Consider the following 26,187-nt stretch of genomic DNA (forward strand, 5'->3'; position numbering starts at 1 on the left):
GTCGCCAGTGTCACTTTCTCTTATCCTTCACTGGGCCATCAAGCTGCACTCTAATTTGGATGACATGCTCTTAAGTATCAATCTACTCTACCCTCAGACCTTAAGTTTCTTTCCCTGCAACACAGGGTTAATGAAACCAACATCCTTCCAATACATATTTTGTCAGGTACTCAATCAAAGAGTAGCAGCAGCAGCATCAATCAAAGATTAAAATGTTTAAAATAGTTTTGATTTTTTTTATTCAGTCCAGGAAACATAAAATGGCGTGCTTTCATATGAGCCATTGTTTAGCGTGGGGGAAGTGCTTTTAATTTTGTCCTAAAGGAAATCTGCATGATCCATGTACTGTGCAACTACCAAGGGAATTTAATTGGTAGAACAGATTTACACCTGCACATAATACATATTTCCTGCCTCTCCTATGTTGATGTTTTAGATATAAAATACATTTTGTTTTCTTTACTGAGCCTTGAGAAGACGTCTCTTGTCAGTCATTATTTCATAGCAAGGGAAGTACATGTTCCTAAACAACTGAGCTTCCCCTTAGTCATTGTTAGCTATTTAGGTAATGAAGAGCAAGTCATTTTTAATTTTTATAAGACTTAAGTGTTGATAGTGTATGTAGGTGCTTAATATATTATAGCAATTTAAAAGTGAAATTTTTAAAAGTGCATTCAGTATATAAACCTTTCTTGAGCCCAGCAAGGGCATTATAATACAAATAGACATTGATATATTCTATATAAAAAGATAAACTACATCCAGATACTGCACTAGGTCATCTCACTGATGTAGGCATCAAACACAATTTCTCATTTATAGTGAAGAACTAAAAAAGATGCTGACTTCTGAACCCAAGTAGTGAGAAACTAGGAAACTGGGAGGGAAAGAAATAAAGATAAAGAAAGGACAACAAGGCCCCTTCTCCCTGCCCTGCCACTCACTCTCTGCTGGACTAGGTTTTACAAATGCCAACTCCAGGACCCACCACATCCATTGCTTTGCATAGTGCTGGCTTATCTAATGATATGATCAGGTCTAGGCACTGACTATTAATTCTCAGCCCCTGCCCCCAAGGGGTTTAGAGGTTATCAGGAAAGTACACGTGCAAAGAAATAGTGTGGTCACCGTAACCTGGGGATGGCCTATAGCTGGGCACAAAGCAGAGAGTTCGCAACAGTCTCTAAAGCTGAACACCAGGCACACATGACAGGAAATGGATGCCACCAGAGGGAGCAGCAGGAGCAAAGGTATGGAGGCCTGGGGGCACCTAGCATGTTTTGGGCACCAGTGGCAGGTCAGTGTAGCCAGAGCAAGGGATCCAAGCTGGAGCCAGATCAGCAAGGCCTTCTGTGCCCAGCCAGAGCATTTGTCCCTTTGCAGTCTACAGCAACCCACACAGGTGTTTTTAGGCCAGGAAGTGACCTGATGAGATAAGACTTCTGTTAATAGAAAGGAATTTGAATAGAATAGAAATTAACTTCTGTTAATAGAAAGTTGCACTGGGCAAACCAAGGGGTGCCAAATGTACAGGTGATAGTGAAATAGGCATGGAGAGCTTTCTCCAGTACTTTGTATAAGCTAGCTTGCTGGTAAAGATTATTTTACTTACTCTTCCAATGGCCCTTTGAGGAGGTAGTATTATTTTCAGTTATATTCACCTGGTAGATAAGCAAATTCAGGTCTAACCATTTGCTCAGGATTTCATAGGTAGGAAATGGTACACTCAGAATTTGAACCCAGACCTCAGGACCAGGGTTCTCAATCACGTGCTCCAGTGCCTCTCTGTAATAGATCACGATCTAAGCAGACAATGGTGTCTCCATAGCAAGGAAAGGAAAGACATGACCGTGTTCTCATAGCGGCTGAGCAGCATTCGGCAGGGGGGATTCCAGACATGGTCTATTTGTGAAGTGACAGGTCTACAGTTCTAAGGCCAAACTTTAGATCCTGGTAGGTGAGTTGGGGGAAGAGGAGAAAGGACTAATGTAAAGACCAAGATAAAACCTCACAGTGGGTGAGCAAGCTCCCAACAAGGCAGCAAAGGTCAAATCCCAAAGACAGATGAGGGGTACAAAATAGGGATGTGTCCCAGTGATTAGAAATGGAATACACGTTTGGGATGAGACAAGCTGCTAGCTTGTGTTGAATTACCTGAACCTTTAAAGCACCCTGACTGCCCAGGTTGGCCATAGCTCCTGGGCTGTAGGGGTAGGTGTGAGTAAATGAAGCAGGTCCTGACATGCACTTTGCATTTAACAGCTTCATTTAAGGTTCTCAGTTTGTCTGCTCAGATATTCATGCCATTACAGGAATACATTGTAAAAATAGGAAACAGTTGAGAAAACCCCTAGTTTTATGCTGGTGGGAGAAATGCCTATTTAATCCTAAAAGAAGTTTCTCTGAGACTTCCTCCCTATAATTACGTAATTGTTCTCAAAAACAAATACCAGAAGTAAGGAACAGACTTAATAGTGCATTTTACAAGGCACCATTAATCTCTCAGAAAAACAATTAAAATGTTCTGTCAATCATAGCTTACTGTTTGCCTTTTCTATATTATTAGCAATAATATATAGCTGGAAATGGGCATACCAAGACGTGTTCAGGAAATGGAACTGCATTCATTGGATTTCATTGACAGTTATTTTGGATGGTCAACAGATCCCTATTTCTCACTTGTTCTTAGTGTCAGGCTTCTTGCTAATATGTAGGGAGAAATTGTCTAAAACAGTTAACAACCACCAGTTCACCAAAACATTTTGGGTAAACCTTTCTCTTATTCTAGCTATAAAGGTAGGAATGAGAGACATTCTCAGATAAAGTGCTCCCCAGAAAGCCCATTCAGCAAATGTTTAGGAAGCACTTACTCTGCAGCATGCATGGAGCCTGCCATGCATCCTGGTACACCAGAACCTGCCTGACAGAACCACAGCCACCTGCTAAGCCTCACCTCAGATGTCTGGGCCTCTGTCAGCCCTCCCTGACGGCCCTCATCAGAACTGATCGTCTCTTCCCTTGGCTCCCAGCACACTGTGGTTTTTTGTCTATTTTAGCATGTATCACAGCCCTCTAAGCATTCTGCTTCCCTATCCTCATGGCTCTCTCCCCACTTCTCTTCCCACATCATGTGTGAGTCCTTCAGAACAGAATAGTGGTTCCCTGTGGTCTCAGGACTGTGGCTGCCTGGTGCTTACCCAGGGCCCCGACTGAGTCTGCTATCAGAAAACGGATGCCGAACTGAATCTGCTGAAAAGAATCTGAAATTTCTTTTTTAACTGACTGTTTTACGTGAGTGAAAAGACAGTAGGGTTATGTCACTGGCTTCCTTTGTTCCTTTTCTCTGTGGTGGCCACATTTAAAGCCTTACAAGGAAAAACATTTCCAAATAATTAAGAAATAAATCTAAAAACATTCATTCTATCTCAGGTAAAGAGAAAACTCGTTCTAACATGTATATATATTTATTATTAAAAATTCTTTTTAATCCTCAGTTTGAAGAGGACACAAATATGCCTCTCCTGAGCCTTCCTATAAGCAGCTAAGACACCTGGACAATTTCCCAGGGCCTGCAGGATAAGGCGAATCTCCTAAATAGATGGCAGGCAGAGCAGGCAGATTCCCAGAATGCCAAGAGATACCACTGCTACAGCTTGGCACTGTCTCCTACGGCCAGAAGTATGAAGGCTGAGAGTTGGGTCTTAGGCCATGTGAGAACTCCCCTGCCAAGAGAGGGGTAGGAGGACTTCCTGTCAACTCTCCATATACCTCTGGGCAATTGCAGGGGTCAACATCAGAGGAATGACTAGGTCAGGAGAGAGCCCTGAAGAAAAATCCAAAACCTGAAGAAAAAAACAAAGCTTAAAGAAGACAACAGCTTTGAAAATCCGAAGCCTCATCTTCCTGCTCTTTCATTTTATTACTTCTATATATTAATTATACAGAGCTCTGAGATTTTACTAGCTGGGAGGTGGTGACTGTTAATCTACCATTTCAACAGCATAGAAGTTTCTTTGTACCTCATAGGTGGTCTCTCAGAGATTTCAGATCTCTTCTCAGGAGCAAAACAGAACAAAACAAAACAAAATAAGCAAAACACTTCAATATTTCTAGGAGTCAGACATCATTTGTTTCATTATTGCTATCTGGGCCAAGTGAATGTTAGCTCCTTTTCCAGACACACTTCTTTCTCTCATCTCCTGTGATACAAGGTGGATTTACTATAATAAGGAAAAGAGTAAGACACGTCAGTGGTAGTCGCTCAGTTGTGTCCAACTCTTTGCGACCCCGTAGATTGTAGCCCACCAGATTCCTCTGTCCATGGAATTCTCCAGGCAAGAACACTGGAGTGGGTAGCCATTCCCTTCTCCAGGGTATCATCTCAACCCAGGGAACAAACCTGGTTACCCACATTGTAGGCAGATTCTTTGCCATCCAAGCCATCAGGGAAGCCCCAAGACATGTCAATTTGATTCCAAATAGTTTCCCTATCAAGAAAGTATAGGAAATCGGGATAATTTAATATAAATTAATAATAATTTAATATAATTATTAATAATATAATATAAATTAAATAATAATATAAATCATTATTCAGTTAAGCATAGGTAGAACTAGAAAGCTGCCATTAAAAAAGGATGCTGATGTGTAATGTGGATTTTAGATGTGACTCGTATCTAATACACAACCAGGAACACAGTTTTAGACATTTACCATTTTATCAATGAGTGGCATGAGCAAGTTAAGAGGACTCTCAACTTACAAATGACACTAATTATAACAACCTTGCTAACATCTATGATAAAAATAATATCAAATTGATTTTTGGCAAGTTACAAATATTCGATACAAATAAGATTCAAAACCAATACAAAGTGAGACAATGTTAAAAGACTGGGAATACAACACATAGCTGTTAACTGGGAAACAAATAGGCAAAAATATGAAGAATAAGAAAATACCAGGAGAGGGTTTCTCCTGGTATTTCTGTGGAAGCTTGTGATGTGGAAAATCAAGATGCTTGGTGAACACAATGGATATAGAAACCCTTTGTAATAATTCCCTAGCCGCTAAGGGACCAAGGTCTCCTGGGTGAAAATCACTATTGTAAACATACCCTTGAATGAATCCATCAAGTCCCATACCCCTTGGGCAATAGGGGACCCAAACTAAGTCTTATCAATTATTCCTGAAAAACATCTCAATAATTTAATGATATTTTAAAGGAAATATAATAAATAGACTCAAAAGGAGAATGCAATCCAAAAAAAAAAAAAAGTCATAGACAAGATTCTCTACTTTATTTACTACGAATCAGACTTTCTAAATATGGGTTCTGTTTTGAGCTTATGAAGGAGGTGGAGATGCTGGAAAGATCCTATAGAAGAGCAAAAGGAAAGAGACAGGGATGAAGAGAAACACCCAGGTAGGGCTGGGGAGGGACTGTCTTGTCTGGCAATTTGTTACAAGAGTTGAAAGGGACATAAAATGTCAGCTGCTTTTAGTTATTGCTAGGATCTTATGAGACTTACAAGGGAATTATTGCTCAGATGCAATCACCACTCAGGACAAGGAAAAAGGAGGAAAGAGTTAGTTAAAAAAAAAAAAAAAGATTACGTGGGAGAAGAAATTCCAAGTAATGAGTGGTTAATCCCAGGAATGTGTCACAAGAGGTTGTTTTGTAACAGTTGTGTGTTAAATTCCTAATTTGTCTATGTAGCTTCTCAAAACCTTCTATCTCTACAATTACATTTTGGTGTGTAAGAATACTGACACAGAGTCTCATAACTAAGCATAGGCATATGTATGAACACTTTCCTCTATTCCTGCAGGATACCTGGTTTGTTTGGGGGCAAAGAGGAGTTGATGTGGCATTGTGTTAACAGTGGTTGAGAATGCAAGTGGTAAACATCTGAAAGTAGAACACTGAAAAATGCATGCATTGTATGTTCCAAAAGGTCAGTATGAAACATTATCTTTATGGCAAGCCTGCCCATCCACTCCCTCCTACACATTGCATATTCACACAATTTTGCAGCTTGTATAAACCCCTATTGTGATGTAAACTCATGAGACAGTGTGGCTTCTGCAGAGGGTGGCTGTTTTGTGACTGTAGACCAGTGGTTCTTTATACTAGTTGCAAATCATCTGGGGAATATTTTAAAATACTGTTGTGCATGCCCCATCCTTAGAAATTCTGATCGAATTGGTCTAGGATGGGGCCCAAGCCTATGTATTATTAATTTTATTTTTTGGAAAGTTCCCCAGGTGATGCTAATGTACAGCTGGAATTGAGTCTGGTTTCAACTCAGAATTTCTATATAATAAAACCACGCATCATGACAAAACTGTAAGCACTACAGTGGGAAAATTATTACTTCTCTAGGTCCTCATCCGGCAGAGTCCTTAGAATTTTTATTGGAATATGATGCTTGTCACTCAAATTCCTATTAAAAAAATGCTTTCTGGAACTCTGCTCTAGCAGCTATATAAGATAGACTTTGTACGTAGGATACATCTCATGTTACTTACGTAATTCAGTCCTTATGTTTTTCCCTTTCTTTTGCTCATTCTTTCTATTCTCTCCAAGAGGAAGGTCAGCTGGTTAAGAGTCAGAACATCATCCTTGTCATCCCTTTTTTAACTTGGGTTCATGGCTCAGGCATATACTAGGAATGGAGCTGACAACATGCACTGGTTTCTCTCCTAATGGTGTAGAGGCCACAGGAAGCTTCACTGGACCTAGGGATGGCAGTGTCCTACATTTCTCCAGGCCTGGCACAGAGAAGAGACCCCAAGTCACTGAGAAGTACTTTACTGATGCCAATCATTCCTCAGAACAGATGGGGAAACTGAGTCTCAGAGGAAACCTGAATTGCAGCCCTCTCTTGGACACTGACCTCAAGTATTACCTTGGGCCTTGGAAAAGTCACTTGGATCCTTTGGACAGCAGTTTCATCATCTATAGCAATCAAGAAGTTGAACTGGAAGATTTCTAAGTCACTTTTTATTTCTAAAATTCTGTGATTCCAGTTAACCAGTATTTATAAGTGTGGAACACTATAAAAGCACATAAAAGTCCATGCAGAGAGAAGGGTGGAGGACCCCTCATCAATACTATTTTTATTACCTTCTTCCTAGATTTTACCAGTTGTCATTTTCACTTTTAATATTAAGGCTGTGGGACTTAATTAGTCATTTTTGAAATACTGAGCTATCAACAGATGGTGTGCTGAATAGAAATATACCACACACAAACATTTGGTCCTGAAGAAGATCAAGAACTGGAGTTCATTTCCCCTTCTCATTTGGGTTCAGAACTCTGTGGTCTTTCTTTTTATTGCCCGTGCCTCCAAATTGGCTGTTTGTGTTCCAAGATAGATCAGTTCCAAAGTTGGTTACAAACTTTCCGTACTTTTTATTTTTTTTTAACCAGCCAATTCCTCTTGGTTCACATAACAGAAGAGTGCATCATCACTTGCAACTTTAGTTAAAGCAATGGTGTTAAGAAGGTCTAGCTAAATAGAAAATGCTCAGACTTTCTGAGTGCTGACAGTTGTCAAATTCACCTAGTTCATACGGCCACATTTCTGAAGTTCTTTTTAACAGCCCATCTGTGAGCAATAGGATCAGATGACTAAGAACTACAGGGCAGAAGCACTATGACTTTGAATCAGATTTTCCCATTACCCAGCTATAGAGTCTGTTTCTCTCTGACCCATATACAGTTCAGCATTTAAGACCTTATGTGATTTTAATTCCATCACTTAGCACCCTGGCTGTATGAATATGAAGGAAAACATGAATTTGTTCGAATTCCAGATGCCCTGAACATTCTCTGGAACTCATCAGCTCCCTAAGCTAAAGCTATAGGTTTAAATCTAAATCTAACTCCATAGGTTTCAACCTAAATTTCATGATGAACAAAACCTGAATAGACGTCTTGCCTGTCTTTGATCATTCTTTTTCCAAAATTACTATGACTGCATTAGGACAATAGAATGCAGTCAACAAACGCAATCACTAGTCCCTGGCCAGATAACACATTCCAAACTTTATTTCCTAAAGGAGATTTTATCAAGTTTGTGCTCTTATAAATAGGAGAAAGAGAGAAATATAACTTGGCAAATGGAAGTGTTCATTAATTTATCCATTTATTCAACAAACATTAATTTAGTATCTACCACATTCTAGCGAGCTTATAGCCTAGCAGCAGAAATAACCTCACACACACAATCAAACCATTAAATAAGTGTAGGGTATGTTGGATTAAAAAAATGGTCTGGTCTAAATTCAAGAGGTTAGTGATTTGGGGAGGGGCAAAACAACTGATTCTTCTATTACCTTAAAAGTAAGGAAGTGTACCCCAGAAAGACATCACTCCTCCTTGATAATGATTGTTGAGCAAGCTTGAGCAGCCAGAAGCCATCCCTATTTCATCTGCACTGTCCCCTTTTCAAAGATACTCGTACCCAAATCATAGATCCTATCCTGGTTCTGTTTCTTCATTTCATTTATTCCATCCTCAAAAAGTAGGTACTTCATAACTACTGAATAAACTCACAAGGCCACAGAACTGTAAACCAAAAATGCCTGAAATAAATATGCAAGCATTCTAGTCTATAAATGTTTCTAAAGTTTAGGTTACAGCCTCATCAAATCGTATTCTGATTTTCTAGAGCAGCAGATTACAACCAGGGATAACTGTTTGCTCCCCTCACGGGGAACATTTGGCAATGTCTGGAGACATTTTTAGTTGTAACAATTTAGGAGGTGCTACTGGCATCTGGTGGTTAGAAGACAGGAATGTTGAGAGTCACACCACAGTGCCCAGGACAGCCCCCCAACCCTCACCCTAACAACAAAGAACTAGCTGACCCAAAATGCCAACAGTGCCCAGATGAAGAAACCCTGTAAGAGAGATTGGAAGTTGTGTCTTGGGAGCCACATAATGGGCTGTGATTATCCTTGCTTAGGCCTTACAAGGACCCTAGTGTAAATCCTTTTCCTCACTAGCCAAGCAATGTTCAAACCTGCAGAGATTTATTTCATTCATTTTCTATTTGTTTAATAAACAGACTGGAAGCACTGAAGGGAAAAATACTCAAGTAGTGAAGTAAGATGAAGGCTATTAGTAACCCTAGTTTGACTTAAGTGAATAGTAGGAAACAACATCTGCCATCAGGAAGTGAGTTGTAGAAACTGAAAAAAAAAGTTAAGAGTATTTAAAAAGCTCTGGTTCAAACAAATATCTATGTGAACCAATGGGTAGCTTGAAAACAGTGAAGACATTTCCGTTTCTTATGTCTTTGATAGAATGGAAAGAGCTTTTATTTTCTTTAGCGTGGTAATCATTCATATTTATCCTATGGCATGCCCTAAAGCTTAAAGAATAACAAACTGCCAAGGGTAAACAGAATTTTGTGAGCGAGTGAGACCTCTGGATGATTCCTTATCATTGTATGCTTGGATAAAACAAGATTTCCATGCATTAAACAGTACAAGACTTTCTATTTGGGAAGTAAGCTCCCACCACTTTGAAGGGCTCTAGCTACTTCTCAAGGATAACAAACATAAACTCCCCCAAGGTATGACTCCTTCCCCGTTCAAGTTCAGCGCTCTAGTCTCAGTGCTCCTATCACCAGCCCTTGCTTGGCTTATTTTTACACTGTTCGCTGTTCCATGTCATTTATTCGGTAATACTTGACATCAACAAGTGCCACCAAATAAATAAATACCAGAAGCCTGAAAATTTAAAAAAAGGAATCAAAACACATGCAGGCTGCTTTGTACCAAGCCATCTGAAGCTAGGTATTTTTTGTAATAATGAAAATGTGAGGCCATGCAGATGGGAGAGATGGTTCCAGATTCCTGCAAAAGGCTTATGGTCAACTGGTCTCAGGTGCACCAAATGTGGTTTTAGGTTCCTGCCTGGGATCCCAAGAAGAAAGAGTACTGAGCTTACTCAAGGAGGTACAAAAATGCTATGGAACCTCCAAATCATTTCATCATCGAGGACAGTTTTTAACAATTTCAGAAGGATGTATATTCATTTCAAAGGAATGCCTTAAAAAGTATTACAAACTAGGGGCTTAAAGCAATAGAAATTTACTGTTTCATGGTTCTGGAGGCTAGATGTCCAAAATCAACATGTCAGCAAGACCATGTGCCCTTTGAAATCTGCAGGGGAATCCATCCTTGTCCCTCCCTAACTTCTCCTGGTTTTCTGGCCATCTTTGGCATTCCTTGGCGTGCAGCTGCATAACTTCAATCAATAACATGGCCTTCTTGTGTCTTTACATTACACCATTTTCTTAGAAGGATGCCTGCCATCTCAGATGGGGAGCCCACTCTACACCAGTGTGACCTCATCCTAATTACATCTACAAGATCCTGTCTCCAAATAAGGTCACATTCCAAGGTACTGGGGATTCAGACTTCAGTATATTTTTTGACAGGGAACACACTTCAAGGCACAACAGGATGTAAACTATGAATGTATATTTTTGTTATCAAAACAGGGAAATTTAACTTTAATACAAACCCAAGGATCATTTATACTCCCTAATACAAAGAGCAAAAGATGGAGACACCTGGAGGCTCCCTTCAGGCTAAAGGTGAAAACAAAGGAAGAATAAGGCGAAAAGGAATTAATATAAAGAAAGAGTCGTGTCTTCTTGGTGTTGCTGCCGCTTTCAGACACATCCATGCACTCGTCAGCTGGAGCGTCTTCTCCCCCAGGGCATGTATGCTTCAGGTTTGTCATAAGCTCCAGAAGGCTAACGCGCATGCAAGAGATGAACTAATTCTGCTTATTTGCTCAATGGCAGAATGCAGAATAACCACCCTCCTGCACAAAATGATTTCAGGAATGCCAAGAGGGTCTATCGTTCCAAAAGAGCTCCTCCATCCTCCCAACACTGTTACTGAAATCCCTGACACTTCCCCACTTCTGGTTTGGGTGCCTGGGCCAGAAGCTCCCAATGCAGTATTGACCACTGCCCTTGACACTGTTCCAAATATTTTGCCTAAGTTATTTAATACACAGAAGAATCCTATGAAGTAGATACTATTATATCTACAATTTACAGGTAAGAAGTAAGGCACAGGGAGATTTAATAAGCTTAGCAAAGCTGAGATCCAAAGTGGCCCCCAAACTACCAACCATGTTACCATATTGCCTTTCAACAGTAGGGAGAAACACAGTAACTAACTTACTATCATGCCCACTTAGATCGGAGTGTTAGGATATTTAATCCTCTCAGTAGAGAACTAAGACAACAAACAAATTTTTTTTTTTTTTCAAAGTGTCTTCCCTGTACCACTTGTATCAAAATGAGGGAAAAGGTACACACACCTGGACTCTACCCTCAGACACAACTGATTCAGAATCTCAGTGGCCAGAAATCTGCATTTTGAAAACAAATGAGTGGATTAATGTTTGAGAACCACTGGCCCAACAGGAACGGAATAGGGGGAAAAGTCCAATGTTAAGGTTAACTAGAAAAAGCCACAGAGAGGTGACAAGGCAATGGGGACCCCGTAATCGATGGTCAGATGACTCAGGGGGTCCTGAGCAGGGAAGAACTTGGCTGCTGGAGAGTGAAGGTAATGCTGAACATGGAGGTTTGATAGCAGAAATAGGCCAGCCATAGCCTCCGACTTGGATGAGCATGCCCTGTTCTGTTAGAAATGGTTATTTGCTGAGTCAGGACAGCATTTTCTGTTCATTTGGATGAAAAACATGGTTGCAGGCAAGGGAGAGCAACCAGGGCACATAGATTCAGAAATTCTTACTCTGACTCTATTTGAATGAGCAGGGTTTCATAAACAGAATGAGTACTGGTATGAGATTAAAGCAAGTGGTATGACGGAGGATCCAAGAGACTTAAGTCCTGTGTTTGGTTCAGTCACTGATTATAGCCTCCCTGAGGCTCAGGCTCTTAATCTGTAAAATGGGGAAAATAACACCTGCTTTGAAGGTCCTCACATACAGGATATGAACTCACTGAGACATAGTACTCTATTATTGCTATTCCAAGGGCTCTAAAAATCTCTTGACTCAGAATATATATGCCACACTCATGCCCTAAGACCATTAATAACACAACAAAGGGCAACTGGAAATGATGCTCTGCCTTACTCTGTGTGTCCCTGTGCCTCTGCCAGGAAAGACAACATAGTCACCAAAATTCATTCTAAAGTACAAATTGCATTGTAGGCCTCCTGCTCTGGAGAAACACACACACACACGAGGAAAAGTGGAGGCTAAAAACACCAAAAGGACAAATTCACTCTTCTCACCCCATCTCATCCACACTGGTGTGCTCTACTAATTCTCTGAGGAGCTGGGCTGCTATTTCTGCTTCTACCTCTGCTTCCCTTCCTCAGCATACTCCAGTGCACACCCCTTGCTTTGGCGCCACATCGGTACAATTATAGTTATTCAGATCATTGCAGCAAAACTCAACCAAGCAACAACATAATCAGTATTTTCTAAATCATTCTTCCTTAAATCTGAAAACTTCTGAGTCCAGATTGCCTCCTCCTCTGTAGGAGGAGGCTTTCCTCTGTAGGCTTTCCATGCCTTTCAAGTAACTTGCCCTCCACTTCATTTTGATCAAATCATGGTATCACAGAGCTATGGTAAAAAAGAATATAATTTTGAATAAAATAGAATACCAAAAAGTTTGATAATAAAAATGTACTTGTGAAATCAGGATTAGAATTCATAGTAGATAATATGATGGTTAATGTACGCCTACAGCCTTTCAATGGCTATTTATAGCACCTTTAAAATATATATAAATGGAATGTTTGCTAATTAATGTATGCATAATACTACCAGGAATTGTGGAGGACACCAAAATGGATGCAGTGGACACCAACTTGCCCTAGATCCTGGTTTGCTCCATTCATTCATTAGTTAAGTGACCTTTTCTGTCAGGGAATTAATAGACTATTTTCTATTCTTATTATGAAAATAACCTAGAACTTTACAACTTTGTGAAGAGAAGCAGATGAGTGAAGTAGGACACTAAATGTGTATAATATCTATTCTGAGGTCTCTGTAATGTCTGAGAAGCAATCCTGAGGGAGAGACTCAAGGGTTCCAGCTAGAAGCCCGGGTCAAGGGCTACAGGTCCCCTTTGCACCCTTCCCTGTACACCCAGCCCTCTCCTGTCACTCAGAAGTATGCAAATACCCACCTTTCTGTTCTCTAGTTTGAAACTCTGATTACTAATGCAGCCCTCTCCCTTTAGGTCAAAAGGCAGCCCAGTGCTCTCCCACAGGGTGAAGTTGCCTAGCACCTGTTACCCCAAGGCAATCCAAGAACACTTCAGTGTTCCCACCCTTGGTTTAAACTCTTCCTAGTTCTCTGTGTAGATTTCTGGAAGTCCAAATAATCACAAGCATTAAGGATACAATAGAGGCCTCCTCTTTTCAGTCGAGGCTGCAAGAACACTGCAGCTTTCACTGCCGCTTTTTCCCCTCAATGATGCCAGCTCAGTTCAATAAACAAATGGATATTTGCCCTTGCCCCTGAGAAAACACTTAGGCATTAGGGCAGAGTTCTTGTGTTCTGGTAACATTTAATTGTGCTAGTTCTCAACCCTCTCTACACCCACACACTCATGGACCACATTTATTCCACTAACTTCAAAGGCCATTCAACATGTTGGAAATATGTATGAGAACACTGAGGGGAGTTTGAAATTAGTTTCAACCCTCTTTCTCTATGTGTGGGCTTGGTTCATGTAGTAGGTAGGATTTTAGAAGTACGTATTTGATTTTTAAAACATTCATTTGTTTATACTGGGTTTAAAATCATAAAAAATAAATCAGGATTTCTATTGCCAGTTTTTGTGTTTTCCATAATAACAGTCATTCATCCTTGTCCAATAAATATTTATAGGTTTAAATTAGGGAAAGCTTTTCAAAAGAATTTCCATTCATTCTTTATCCACCAATTTCCATATGCCAGCCGGCACGGGAGGAGTTTCAGGAAAGAAGCAGGAAGCAGATTAGGGCTTCCAGGCACAGAGGGAAGAGAGTACTGACAACAGAAAGAAGCTGTCATTAAATCCATACAGAGGTTGTCATTCACTAATTCACTTTTTTGTATAAGATTCACCAGGCCCACCCCAGAGAGTGTGATCCTAGACTGAAAGGAGCCTAAGAATCTGCATTTTAACAGGTACTCTCCCTCCCTCCCATTAACTTTGCCACACTACCCCTGTGCTGGTGCATTCAACACATAATCAAAAGTCCAGATTCAGTGGCATGTCTTCAAGGTGGAGCTGACTCTTAGTCTTTGGTGCATATCTGGGTAGAAATCCAAGCATATTAGCAATATGAACTGAGAGCACTATCAACTGTGTACAGTTTTTCCAATATTCAGTTTAATATGAATTGTTGAAAGTTTAAAATGCTGTATTTCCTTCTCATATATTCCTGGACTTTACTCCAGGACCGGATTGCAGGATATTTATATTCACTCAATTCTGAAAGAGATGGGAATACCAGACCACCTGACCTGCCTCTTGAGAAACCTATATGCAGGTCAGGAAGCAACAGTTAGAACTGGATGTGGAACAACAGACTGGTTCCAAATAGGAAAAGGAGTACATCAAGGCTGTATATTGTCACCCTGCTTATTTAACTTATATGCAGAGTACATCATGAGAAACACTGGGTTAGAAGAAACACAAGCTGGAATCAAGATTTCCGGGAGAAATATCAATAACCTCATATATTCAGATGACACCACTCTTATGGCAGAAAGTGAAGAGGAACTAAAAAGCCTCTTGTTGAAAGAGGAGAGTTAAAAAGTTGATTTAAAGCTCAATATTCAGAAAACTAAGATCATGGCATCCAGTCCCATCACTTCATGGCAAATAGATGGGGAAACAGTGGAAACAGTGGCTGACTTTATTTTTTGGGCTCGAAAATCACTGCAGATGGTGACTGCAGCCATGAAATTAAAAGACGCTTACTCCTTGGAAGGAAAGTTGTGACCAACCTAGATAGCATATTCAAAAGCAGAGACATTACTTTGCCAACAAAGGTTCGTCTCGTCAAGGCTATGGTTTTTCCTATGGTCATGTATGGATGTGAGAGTTGGACTGTGAAGAAGGCTGAGCGCCGAAGAATTGATGCTTTTGAACTGTGGTTGAAGCATCACATCACTTGGAGAAGACTCTTGAGAGTTCCTTGAATTGCAAGGAGATCCAACCAGTCCATTCTAAAGGAGATCAGTCCTGGGTGTTCTTTGGAAGGACTGATGCTAAAGCTGAAACTCCAATACTTTGGTCACCTCATGCGAAGAGTTGACTTATTGGAAAAGACCCTGATGCTGGGAGGGATTGGGGGCAGGCGGAGAAGGGGACGACAGAGGATGAGATGGCTGGATGGCATCACCGACTCGATGGACGTGAGTTTAGGTGAACTCCGGGAGTTGGTGACGGACAGGGAGGCCTGGCGTCACAAAGAGTCGGACATGACTGAGCAACTGAACTGAACTGACTGACTGTGTATGTTTTTCTATAAGCATGAAAATGGAATTATATAACAGAAAAAGAATAATATAATGAAAAATAAAACATGATCATCAAAGGTGGTTTGTTTTAGAATCATATTAGTCATCTATAGCTGCATAACCAATGGCCTCAAAATTCAGTGGCTTTGTATAGCAAATATTTAAATAATCTAACAGTGTATCTGAAATCCAAATGTGACTTAGCTGAATGGTTCTGTACAGGGCCTCTCACAGGCTTTAATGCACGTGGCAGGGCTTGAGTTCGTCTCAAGGCCCAACTGGGGAAAGACCCACTTCCAAGCTCACTCACATGGCCACTGGTAGGATTCAGTTCCTCCCAAGCTTCTGGTTTGAGGACTTAGTTCCTCAGTGGCTATTGGCTATAGTTCTGCCTCAGTTAACTTCCTCACACACCTCTCCAAAAGGCAGCTCACAACTCAGCACCTGGTTTCCTGCAGAGCAAGCAAGCAAGAGAGCAAGAAAGGAAGGAAGATGATACCATGGTCTTTTGTAACCTGATCATGGAAGAGACTACCCCATCATTTTTGCCACATTTTATTATTTAGAAGCAAATCAACAAGTCCAGCCCACTCAAAAGTGGGGGGAACGTTACACAAAGGCATAAATACCAAGAAGTTGAGGAGGAGGGATCGTTGGGAGCCATCTTAGATGTTGTCTATCACAGAACACATGAATTTGCTTTTTTTATTGTCAATTTATCATCCTACTTATGGTTTGCTAAAACAAACTTTTCTGATACAGGTTAGGGAGTGTATTCTGGGGGTAGAGTATAGTAGTGCTGAAAAGATTCTGAAGTTACTAATTGAACTTAGGTTTATAAATGAGGAGTTGTACACCTACTATGCTAACCAAAAGGAAAGAGTGTTAGTTACTATATCACTTCAGAATGCTTTCTGATATAGGTAGCTGAAAATTGAATAGCTGTGGCTTAAAAATAAAAGCATAAGGAGAAGTCTAGAGGCAGATAGCTACTGAATTGTTTCAGTAGATTGGTAGCACAAAAGCAGCATCTTCTTCTATTCTCTTGGTCTTTTAATTATATATGTCACCTCATGGTCAAAAGATGACTTCTCTACATTAAGGCAAGACATCATTTTCTAAGTAGGAAGAAGGGCAAAGGGCCATACCAAATGCCTCTGTTTCTTTTCATAAGAAAGGTAAAGCTTTCCGGAAGTCTAGCCCGGCAGACTTCTACTTAATCTCATTGGCGAGAATAGGGTGACATGTCTACTCTAAACTGACCACTTGACAAGGAGACTAAGATTACCATGGCAAGTCTAAACCATCTACAACTTATCTCTAAGATAAAAGAATTATTTCCATGACCTGAACAAATGAAGCTTCACTGGCAGAAAAGTGGGACTGTGGGTGTCAGGCAGACAACACACATCTTCTATAAACATCTTGTTTGTTATTATTTATGTGTTCCATATATCCAGTATAATCACAGTTTCATAATTTTATCACAATTTTCACAAAAATCTAAAATGATATTTTCTCATGGAAACAGAATAGGCAAGCATCTTTGCTTATTAAATCCCAAATGTACTTAAAGTTTCCTTCTTGGAAATTCTTTATCCAGAAATAAAATGTCCAAATTTTGAGACAAAAAAAATGAGCCCATGTTTTTTAATCCTGTGTACATGGAAAATTCTTTTTTAATATTTCCATCACATACATTTAACAAAATGACTTGCACTAGCCAACAACTATTATTAAAACACAATGAGACAGATTGCTTTTCTTGACGTCTGCTGCTAGATTTTTGCTAACTTATGTTTCAAAAATTATAGCATCATAAGTCAGTGTTGTACAAAAGTATTTAATGTCATTTATAAAAATCTAATAACATAAACTCTTGACTCCTTATAAAGCATCTATTAAGACATACAAATACTGAAGTTTATTTATGCCTTTGATTTTGGAGTCTGATTCTTGCCAGAAGGGCAACTTGTTCCATAGTTTACAGAACAGAAAATCAGCTCATTTGAGGAGCAGCTCAACCTCATCTGAAGCATCCCCATTCTAAGAAACTAAATGGCACCTGCATTTCTTCGCTTTTGTGTTTGTCCAAAAGGAAACCTCTAATTCTTGCTCTGCTCCAAATTTATGTGAGCAAATACAGTTCGCTCTGAGTAACACCTGCTCTGAGACTTCCTCTAGAGGGGTAAGAGGGTCATGTCCCTGAGGAATGGGACTCCAGAGTGACAGCTTTGATGAGGGATAAATCAAACCCATGATGCATATGAACAATGAGCACACGAGATAATCAGAAAAAGGCACCACTTTTCATTCAATGATGTTCAAATTCACATTCAAGCCTAGTTGCCTTTTCCATTGGCAATGGAATGTAGCATCCAGATGATGGAGGGTGTGCGGTGATAAGCAGACAGTAGTGGAAAAGCCCAGGAAAGTTTCTAAGCCTGAATTCCAAGTCTGCGCCTGCCATTAAGTGGGAAAGTATTCTGGAGAATCCCATGGGTGGAGGAGCCTGGTGGGCTGCAGTCCATGGGGTCACTGGGAGTCGGACACGACTCAGTGACTTCACTTTCACTTTTCACTGTCATGCATTGGAGAAGGAAATGGCAACCCACTCCAGTGTTCTTGCCTGGAGAATCCCAGGGATGGAGGAGCCTGGCGGGCTGCCATCTATGGGGTTGCATAGAGTCGGACACAACTAAAGCAACTTAGCAGCAGCAGCAGCATTCTTGATCTGGTCATCTGACAGCTTTGTCCATCAATTTCTCTCTCTCAAGTGGATCTCCTTTTCTTTAAGAATCCCTTCAGCTTTATATATCTATGAATCTGCTAAGGCAACTATGCTTGGATGGAATTGTGAACTGCCTTTAAATGGAATGACTGATTACTAACAGAATTTTGTTGGGTTCAATCAATTATGAATGTTTCAAAATGTATAATGAGGATGTTTTCCAAAATATTCCCTCTGGTTTTCACCTGTTCACCCTAAATAGGTATACAGAAATCTCTATATTCATGCTGAGCAAAGGACATTTCTCCTAACCTCACACAGTGATATATTTCAAGTCCATGTCTTAGAAGACAATGAGAGACTTACAGGAGACCTAGAGTTAGGAATGGGGTAGGCAGAGAAGGGACATAAGGAGAAAGATGTACATTCATAGGGAAATAGTGTGGCGGGTAGGGGTGGACCTAGGCCTGGGAATCAGGAAATTAGAGTTCTAATTTCACTGATTCACTTAGGACCTTGAGAAATCTGGTCCATTTAAATTGTGCCTCAGTTTCCTTATCTGCCAATTAGAGAGAGAGTTCTTGGCTAGGTGCCCAGGATTGTGAGAACATGATGTGCAGGGCCATGGAAATTCAGTCAGTACCAAAAAGGCAAAACATCCTAGTTACTAGATGTTCTAACTTAAAATAGAAACATTAACAAGAGTAATTTCTTTAATAATCAAAATGTGCATGTTTTAGGAAGCATATCATTCTGGGTGAAAATTAAGCAAACAGGTCTAATTAGAAGAGCTTATAGTCCCAGGGATACAAAAGCAAAAGGAAGTTAGACTTAAAGAAGGACAAGTTCCAGTTTTGCCCCTTATCATCCATATGACCTTGGGTAATGTCTTAACCTCCAACAGTAGCCTCATTATGTAAAATGAGAACAATGATACGTACCTCAGAGGTTGTGGTAAAGATTATTACAGATGGAAGTTAGCTCTTTTGAAGCACTGATGAGGTTTGAATTTACAGCCACCATGTACTTTGCAACTGATAGTTTCTCTTATTTCAATTGCCTATTTAAAAATGTAGTCACCCACAACAAGTAATTTTTAATGCTGTTTATTGAGTATTTACTATATTGCAATGATCTATCCCCATGCCAAGCACTTTACATAAATTTTCTCATGTCCTCCTCACAAACACCTATCAATATTACTATTACTGTTGCAGAAATGGAGGTAGAGAGAAACTAAAGATTATTTCTGGCTTCACTGTGTTTCTTTAACCTGCCTTTTCTCTCTTGAACTGCATCTAATTGACTTTTATTTTAAGCCATGTTACATTCTTAAGACTAAAGCAGCAACTAACTAAGGAATATATTTATATAACATGTTATTTTTGTCATGTTGCTTTCCACCCCTGGAGACTTGCTCTAAATTCACTTGGATATTTGAAGATAAATCATACTCACTGCAGTTTTGGAAAGCATTAAAAAAGTAACCACTCAAATTTTTTAAGCAACTTAAAACTTAAGAATTTCTAAAATGTTCACTGAAAAAAGCATTTATATTTATGTTTAGAAAAATTAAATTATCAGTAAGAAATCTTACATAGATGGCACATGTTTATAGATCTTCAACAAGGACCAATCATGTATATAAGTGTATGACCTCATCCTAACACTGTTCTCAGAGACTAGGCTATGGGAATTCATACAGTTACCAGAGGGTTAAACTCAATAATCTCTCTCTTTCTCTCTCTCTCTTTTTTTTTTTTTTTTTGGTCAATTTGCCTTTTAATTATGAAATACTGATTGCCTTAGAGAAAATTTGAAAAATATTTTTTAAGCAATGTGGTATTAAAAGAAAGAATCAATATCTTTCAAACCAGGTTGGAAATTCAAATCTACCTCTTATTTACCTGGACAATCTATTAAACTTCACATTTTTCTATTAAATGGCAATAATAAATTACAGAGTTGCTGTGAGTTAAATGAGAACAGCGTTTGATCACGATAGCCAGTCAACAAATGTTAGTAACTATCCATTCCCTTGGAAAAGAATCTGTAGGCAAACATGCTTAAATTCTGTTCTGTAAAGAGACAGGAATCCTTGGTTCCTGTAAAGTCCTTACCAGCCTCCTTTGGCAATAGACTATTTTCTATAAAAGTGATGGCCCTCTTCTATTAAGTGCCCCCTTCAGGGCATTCATGGACCACCATTGCCCAACCTTTGATTCAGATTAAGAATATCTTGCTCTAGTGCATTCATTTTGACTTCACCAAATCCTCTTACAAAATAGTCATCTTTTAAAAATAAAATTCTTTGGGGACCTTTCAAAGGAAAAGCACAGACCTTTATTTTTAACAGCTTTGGGAAAATCCAGTACCAGAACAAAACCCTATAGTAAACAAGTATCTGCACAGAAACTTCATTGAAAGATTGATCTGACTTGCCACACATTTACAACAATCTTTTAAAACACACACATGTTTACTTCTGAGTCTAGATCTAAACAGGGAAAGAAAACATTAGAACAACAATAAATTTATTTAACTTCCTTTAGATAATTATGGACATACCTTTTCTATGTATTACATATTCTTAGGACATTGGACAACAGATCAAGAAACAGAATGTTTTAGAAAATAAACATTAACTATTGGTAAGCATCATGTATTTTTTTCCAAAAGAAGTTGATTGTGTTTAACCAAAAGTGGCTCCTTGGCACTGAGAGGCTCCATGGAGTCACATAAGTCCTCATTCCTTAATCCTGAGCTTGCCTGGATTGCTGCTGCTGCTGCTAAATTGTGTCAGTCGTGTCCAACTCTGTGCAACCCATAGACAGCAGCCCACCAGGCTCCCCCGTCCCTGGGATTCTCCAGGCAAGAACACTGGACTGAATTGCCATTTCCTTCTCCAATGCATGAAAGTGAAAAGTGAGAGTGAAGTCGCTTGGTCATGTCCAACCCTCAGCGACCCCATGGACTGCAGCCTTCCAGGCTCCTCCATCCATGGGATTTTCCAGGCAAGAGTACTGGAGTGGGGTGCAATTGGATTGCTTCTGGCAGTCATCAATGTGTTTATATTTCAAACCACATAATATATATGGTTTATATATTTATATATAAGGATATATACATATATCCTTCATATAGCTGCCACCACTCCGCAGTTAAACTGGCTCTGTCCTACACTTCTGGTGGTAATTTTGTTACCCCATGCTTTAGTCTATATAATCCTTCCAGATGGATAAAAGCTCCTGCAAATTAATTCTGTGGGAAAGAATGCTATTGGGAAAGGGGCTAGGCTTGCATCCTGTCCCCACCTCTGCTGTGTTTGACTTTAGCAAGCCACCATTATGTCTCCGAATCTATGTATCTTCTTTTGTAAAATGACAACCTACCTTCCCAGATTTCAAACCTAGGGTTTGAAACCCTAGGTCACATGGAGACAATACATGTAGAAGCACTTAGTTAACTGCTACATGACTACAAACTAATTTGATTATTTTCCAGTGGCCACCAAAAGGGACTAGTACAGGTGTTGCTTCTGCTGCTAAGTTGCTTCAGTGGTGTCCAGCTCCTTGCACCCCTATGGACCATTGCCTGCCAGGCTCCTCTGTCTATGAGATTCTCCAGGCAAGAATACTGGAGTGGGTTGCCCTGATTTACTTCAGTGGATCTTCCTGACCCAGGAATTGAACGCACATCTCTTATGTCTTCTACACTGGCAAATGGTTCTTTACCACTAGCACCGCCTGGGAAGCCCCTAGAGAGAGCAGAGGTGACATTAACAGCAAGAAGAAAATTAGGAAGGCAGTTAAGAAAATGTTAAGAGAGAACTTAGTTTTTAAATTGAAGAAACAGTAAAAGTTTTGAATAAAGACAAAATCAACCTGTAATGGGCCTCACAGGTGGTGCTAGTGGTAAAGAATCTGCCTATCAGTGCAGGAGATATGAGACGCAGATTCGATCCCTGGGTCAGGAAGATCCCCTGAAAGAGGGCATGGCTTTAATCCTTAAAGCTCAAGATTAAGCAGCAGTCCAGACAAGCTCCAGTACTCTTGCCTGGAGAATCCCATGGACAGAGGAGCCTGGCAGGCTATGATCCATAGGGGTGCAAAGAGTCGGACTCAACTGAAGCAACTTGGCATGCATGCCCAACTCTCTCTGGCAGGCAGACCTGAAGCTCAAAGTTCATCTTAGGCTTTTCTCTCTCCTTATCCTTGAAGTAACCAAGTCCTGGGTACTCTTCCTTTAACATCCCTGAAATTCATTCTTCTCTTTTTTCATGGTCACTATTACAGTTTTGGCCCTGCCATCTCAAACTTGGGATACTGCAAGAATCTTTCTTCCTTGAGTCTCTTTTCCTTTTCCCCTAGCCTAGACACTGCTATCAAATTCATGTTGGTAAATGACTGAATTGGATTGTGGCTGCATTCCTCTGCTCCAACATCTTCAACAGACACCGCCCCCTCACCCCCCACCGCCCCCATCACCACTTTATATAAAGTAAAATTGAGTCTGGCCCCAACCTTTCTTTTCAGCCATGGCCACACAGGTCTATCTGTCTGTGACACTCACTGCATCATCCTTCGTTGTCCTGGGGCCTTGATCACAGCGTTTTCCAGATCCCTTCTTCCTTCCTTTCCAAGCCATACCCCATTTTCCAATCCCTGCTCAAATCCCGTCACACAATGAAGATTTCTTAAATCCTCAGAGCCCACAATGATCTAATTTCCTGAAGATATTCTACCAGCTGAGTGTTGGAGAGTTGACAATCAGTCATGAACTGCTTCCCAGGTGGGGCTAGTGGTAAAGACCCCACCTGCCAATGCAGAAGATGTAAGATGTAGGTTCGATCCCTGGATCAGGAAGATCCCCTGGAGGAGGTCATGGCAACCCACTCATTTTCTTGCCTGGAGAAACCCATGGACAGAGGAGCCTGGTGGGCTACAGCCCATAGGGTCGCAAAGAGTCAGATACGACTGAAGTGATTTAGCACATATGAACTAACTACCTCTTAACATTGTTTGTGTAGTTGTCTTGGAATGCAGTTAACTTAGGTCATGTTATTTACATTCTACTGAATGCCTAGTATACTTATCCATATTGCTGGGCTTTACTTGAAGGCAAGAATTTTATCATATCCCTTTAGTTTTCCCTAGAGCAGCAGTTCTCAACCGTTCACATAGCGAAGAAACACCCAGAGAACATGTTAGAAATCCACCTCGACACTACCCCTAGAGGTCTGGGTGGAGCCCAAATCTGCATTTCCCACATATTCCGAGTGAGGCTGATGCTGCTGGGTGCCTTTAAGCATTTTACACAGAACCTGTACATAAAAGCTAATATATATTTATGCATACTCAGAAATGGGTTTTTTCTTGTTTCTTCTATTTCAAGCTCATGTTCTGTCACTTCTTCTTTTCAGATTGATTTTGAAGATGTGATTGCAGAACCAGAAGGAACACACAGTTTCGATGGCATCTGGAAGGCCAGCTTCACCACCTTCACTGTGACAAAGTACTGGTTTTACCGTTTGCTGTCTGCCCTCTTTGGCATCCCAATGGCACTCATCTGGGGCATTTACTTTGCCATTCTCTCTTTCCTGCACATCTGGGCAGTTGTACCATGCATTAAGAGTTTCCTGATTGAGATTCAGTGCATCAGCCGTGTCTATTCCATCTACGTCCACACCTTCTGTGACCCGCTGTTTGAGGCTATTGGCAAAATATTCAGCAATATCCGCATCAACACGCAGAAAGAAATATAAATGACATTTCAAGGATAGAAGTATATATGGTTCTTTCTTCCCTTTTAATTTTCTCAGTGCCGATTTCAAGTTGCTAGTATAGCAACAGCATATGAATGAATTTCCTGGTTCAGAACAAAGATATCACTCTCTCAGTCTTCATAACTATTATTTTTCTCCTCTGAGCTATTGGGTTGTCTGTGTTGGGGGTTGTCTGAACTTTTAAAACCCATTTAAAATATTTTTCTTTCATTTGGATCATTGTCCTATTGGCTGAGATATGAACCTATTGTTAAAAGATAACTTGAGAGAAATATGAAGAACTGAGGAGGAAAAAAAGAACTAACAACCTCAACTGCCTGTTCTAAAATGTCGATCATTTTATGGTAAGGGAAGTATTCAAGTATTCCAGGCTATTGTCACTGAGTGTACAGATATGTGGGCAGTTTTAAGCAAACTCTTCCCTCTGAAGTGTTTAGTGAATTGCTGCCATTCACTGTAGTGATTCAATGGGATCTAGTGATCTTCATCAAGTTAGAAAACATAATCTGCACATGATCTATTGCCTTACTTTCTTGAAGTTTTAACCTGTGATAGATACTTGTATGCCTGGATATTTGTTACATAGATGATAACACCTAAGTGCCTTCCTGTTCTCCAGGTTTTCCTTTTAAAATAGGGTCCACCTCATCAACTTTCATTAGGTCAGCAGCCTTCCTGAAGACCAAAATTAGAAAAATCCATTACCTAGTTCTTCACACTTATTTCTGACTCCAAGATATGGGATCAGATGAAGTTCATGTCTGTACTTGATCACACAACATCTTTATCCATATGGGGTATGGTCCACATCAGCCTCATTAAATGAATTAAGGTGAATAAATGGGGCCAAGCCCTCTGGGCTGGCAGAAGTGGAAGCCAACTTTCCCTGCCTCTCACTAGCTGAATGAGGTCAGCATGTCTATTCAGCTTCGTTTATTTTCAAGAATAATCACGCTTTCCTGACTCCAAACTAATCCATCACCGGGGTGGTTTAGTGGCTGAACATTGTGTTCCCTTTTCAGCTGATCAGTGGGCCTCCGGGGAAGGGCTCATAAAATGGAGGCCATTGTGTGAGACTGTCAGAGTTGTTGCAAATGTGACCCCTTCAAATTAAAGCACTTGCAACTGCCTGTTATGCTGTGACACATGGCCCCTCCCCCTGCCACGAGCTTTGGACTTAAGCCAAGCGTCACTTTGCTCAGAGAGAAGATGGGGGAGGAGGCAGTAATAAAAGATGGAGGTAATTTTGCTGGAATAAATTCAAATTCTTCTGAATTCAAACTGAGGAATTTTACCTGTAAACCTGAGTCATACAGAAAGCTGCCTGGTACATCCAAAAGCTTTTTATTCCTCCTGCTCATAGTAAGATTCTTCCCTGGGGGACTTTATTTTTAACCTTCAGTTATGCTTTTATTTCCATACACCTGTTAGAATTCTGCTTGGTTTCTTTTTTTGCCTCTTCCAGTTTTCCTGGCACTTTAATCGCCAACCTGTTACCTATTTAGGTTTTCTGCATTAAAACAGACACTGGCATGGACATAGTTTTACTTTTAAACTGTGTACATAACTGAAAATGTACTATACTGAATAATTTTTAAGTGAAAAGTTTTTTTATCTTTATATGAGGAAAATCACTTGGGAAATTGTTTTGTGATTCAATCTGTAAACTGTGTATCCCAAGACATGTCTGTTCTATATAGATGCTTATTCCCTTGTGCAAATCAAGTGCTGGTCCAAAAGACTGCTGAAATTTTTATATGCTTACTGATATTTTACACTTTTTTTATCTTGCATGTCCTGTAATAAGTCTACACAATAAAAATGTTTAACAGTTAAATAGTCAGATTTATTATTTTTCCCCAAAACAGGCCTGCATGTGTTGATTTCTGTAGTGTGGTGTGTGTGTGTGTGTGAAGTGCATGTACATAGAGTCTGTACATTATTGGAGTATGTTTTAGGGGGTGGTGGTCTTCCATTTTTCAACTATTAAAAAGTCATTTAGTTGGGATCTTTCTTCTAAGGTCATCACCATTCATAAGTTACTTCAGATAAAAGTTATAATTAATAAGTATTTGTTTAGCAGTTTAATCAATATTTTGTTACTTGTCACCTAATTTGAGCCACTAACAACTT

At 40.0% G+C, this 26,187-nt stretch overlaps 1 protein-coding gene across 3 annotated transcripts in view; it reads left to right on the forward strand.

The window, feature by feature from the left end:
- The window catches only part of CAV1 (caveolin 1), a 36,085-nt gene extending 10,194 nt beyond the window's left edge, over window positions 1–25,891 (forward strand). For all 3 annotated transcript variants that reach the window (XM_027539592.1, XM_027539593.1, XM_027539595.1), the window contains exon 3: window positions 23,692–25,891. In XM_027539592.1, the coding sequence (XP_027395393.1) occupies window positions 23,692–24,033 (342 nt within the window). In that variant the 3' untranslated portion in view covers window positions 24,034–25,891. The remainder of the gene's footprint in view (window positions 1–23,691) is intronic.
- The last annotated feature ends 296 nt before the right edge of the window (window positions 25,892–26,187 follow it).

This window comes from Bos indicus x Bos taurus, chromosome 4, assembly GCF_003369695.1.
Source record: "Bos indicus x Bos taurus breed Angus x Brahman F1 hybrid chromosome 4, Bos_hybrid_MaternalHap_v2.0, whole genome shotgun sequence".
Taxonomy (NCBI): Eukaryota; Metazoa; Chordata; class Mammalia; order Artiodactyla; family Bovidae; genus Bos; species Bos indicus x Bos taurus.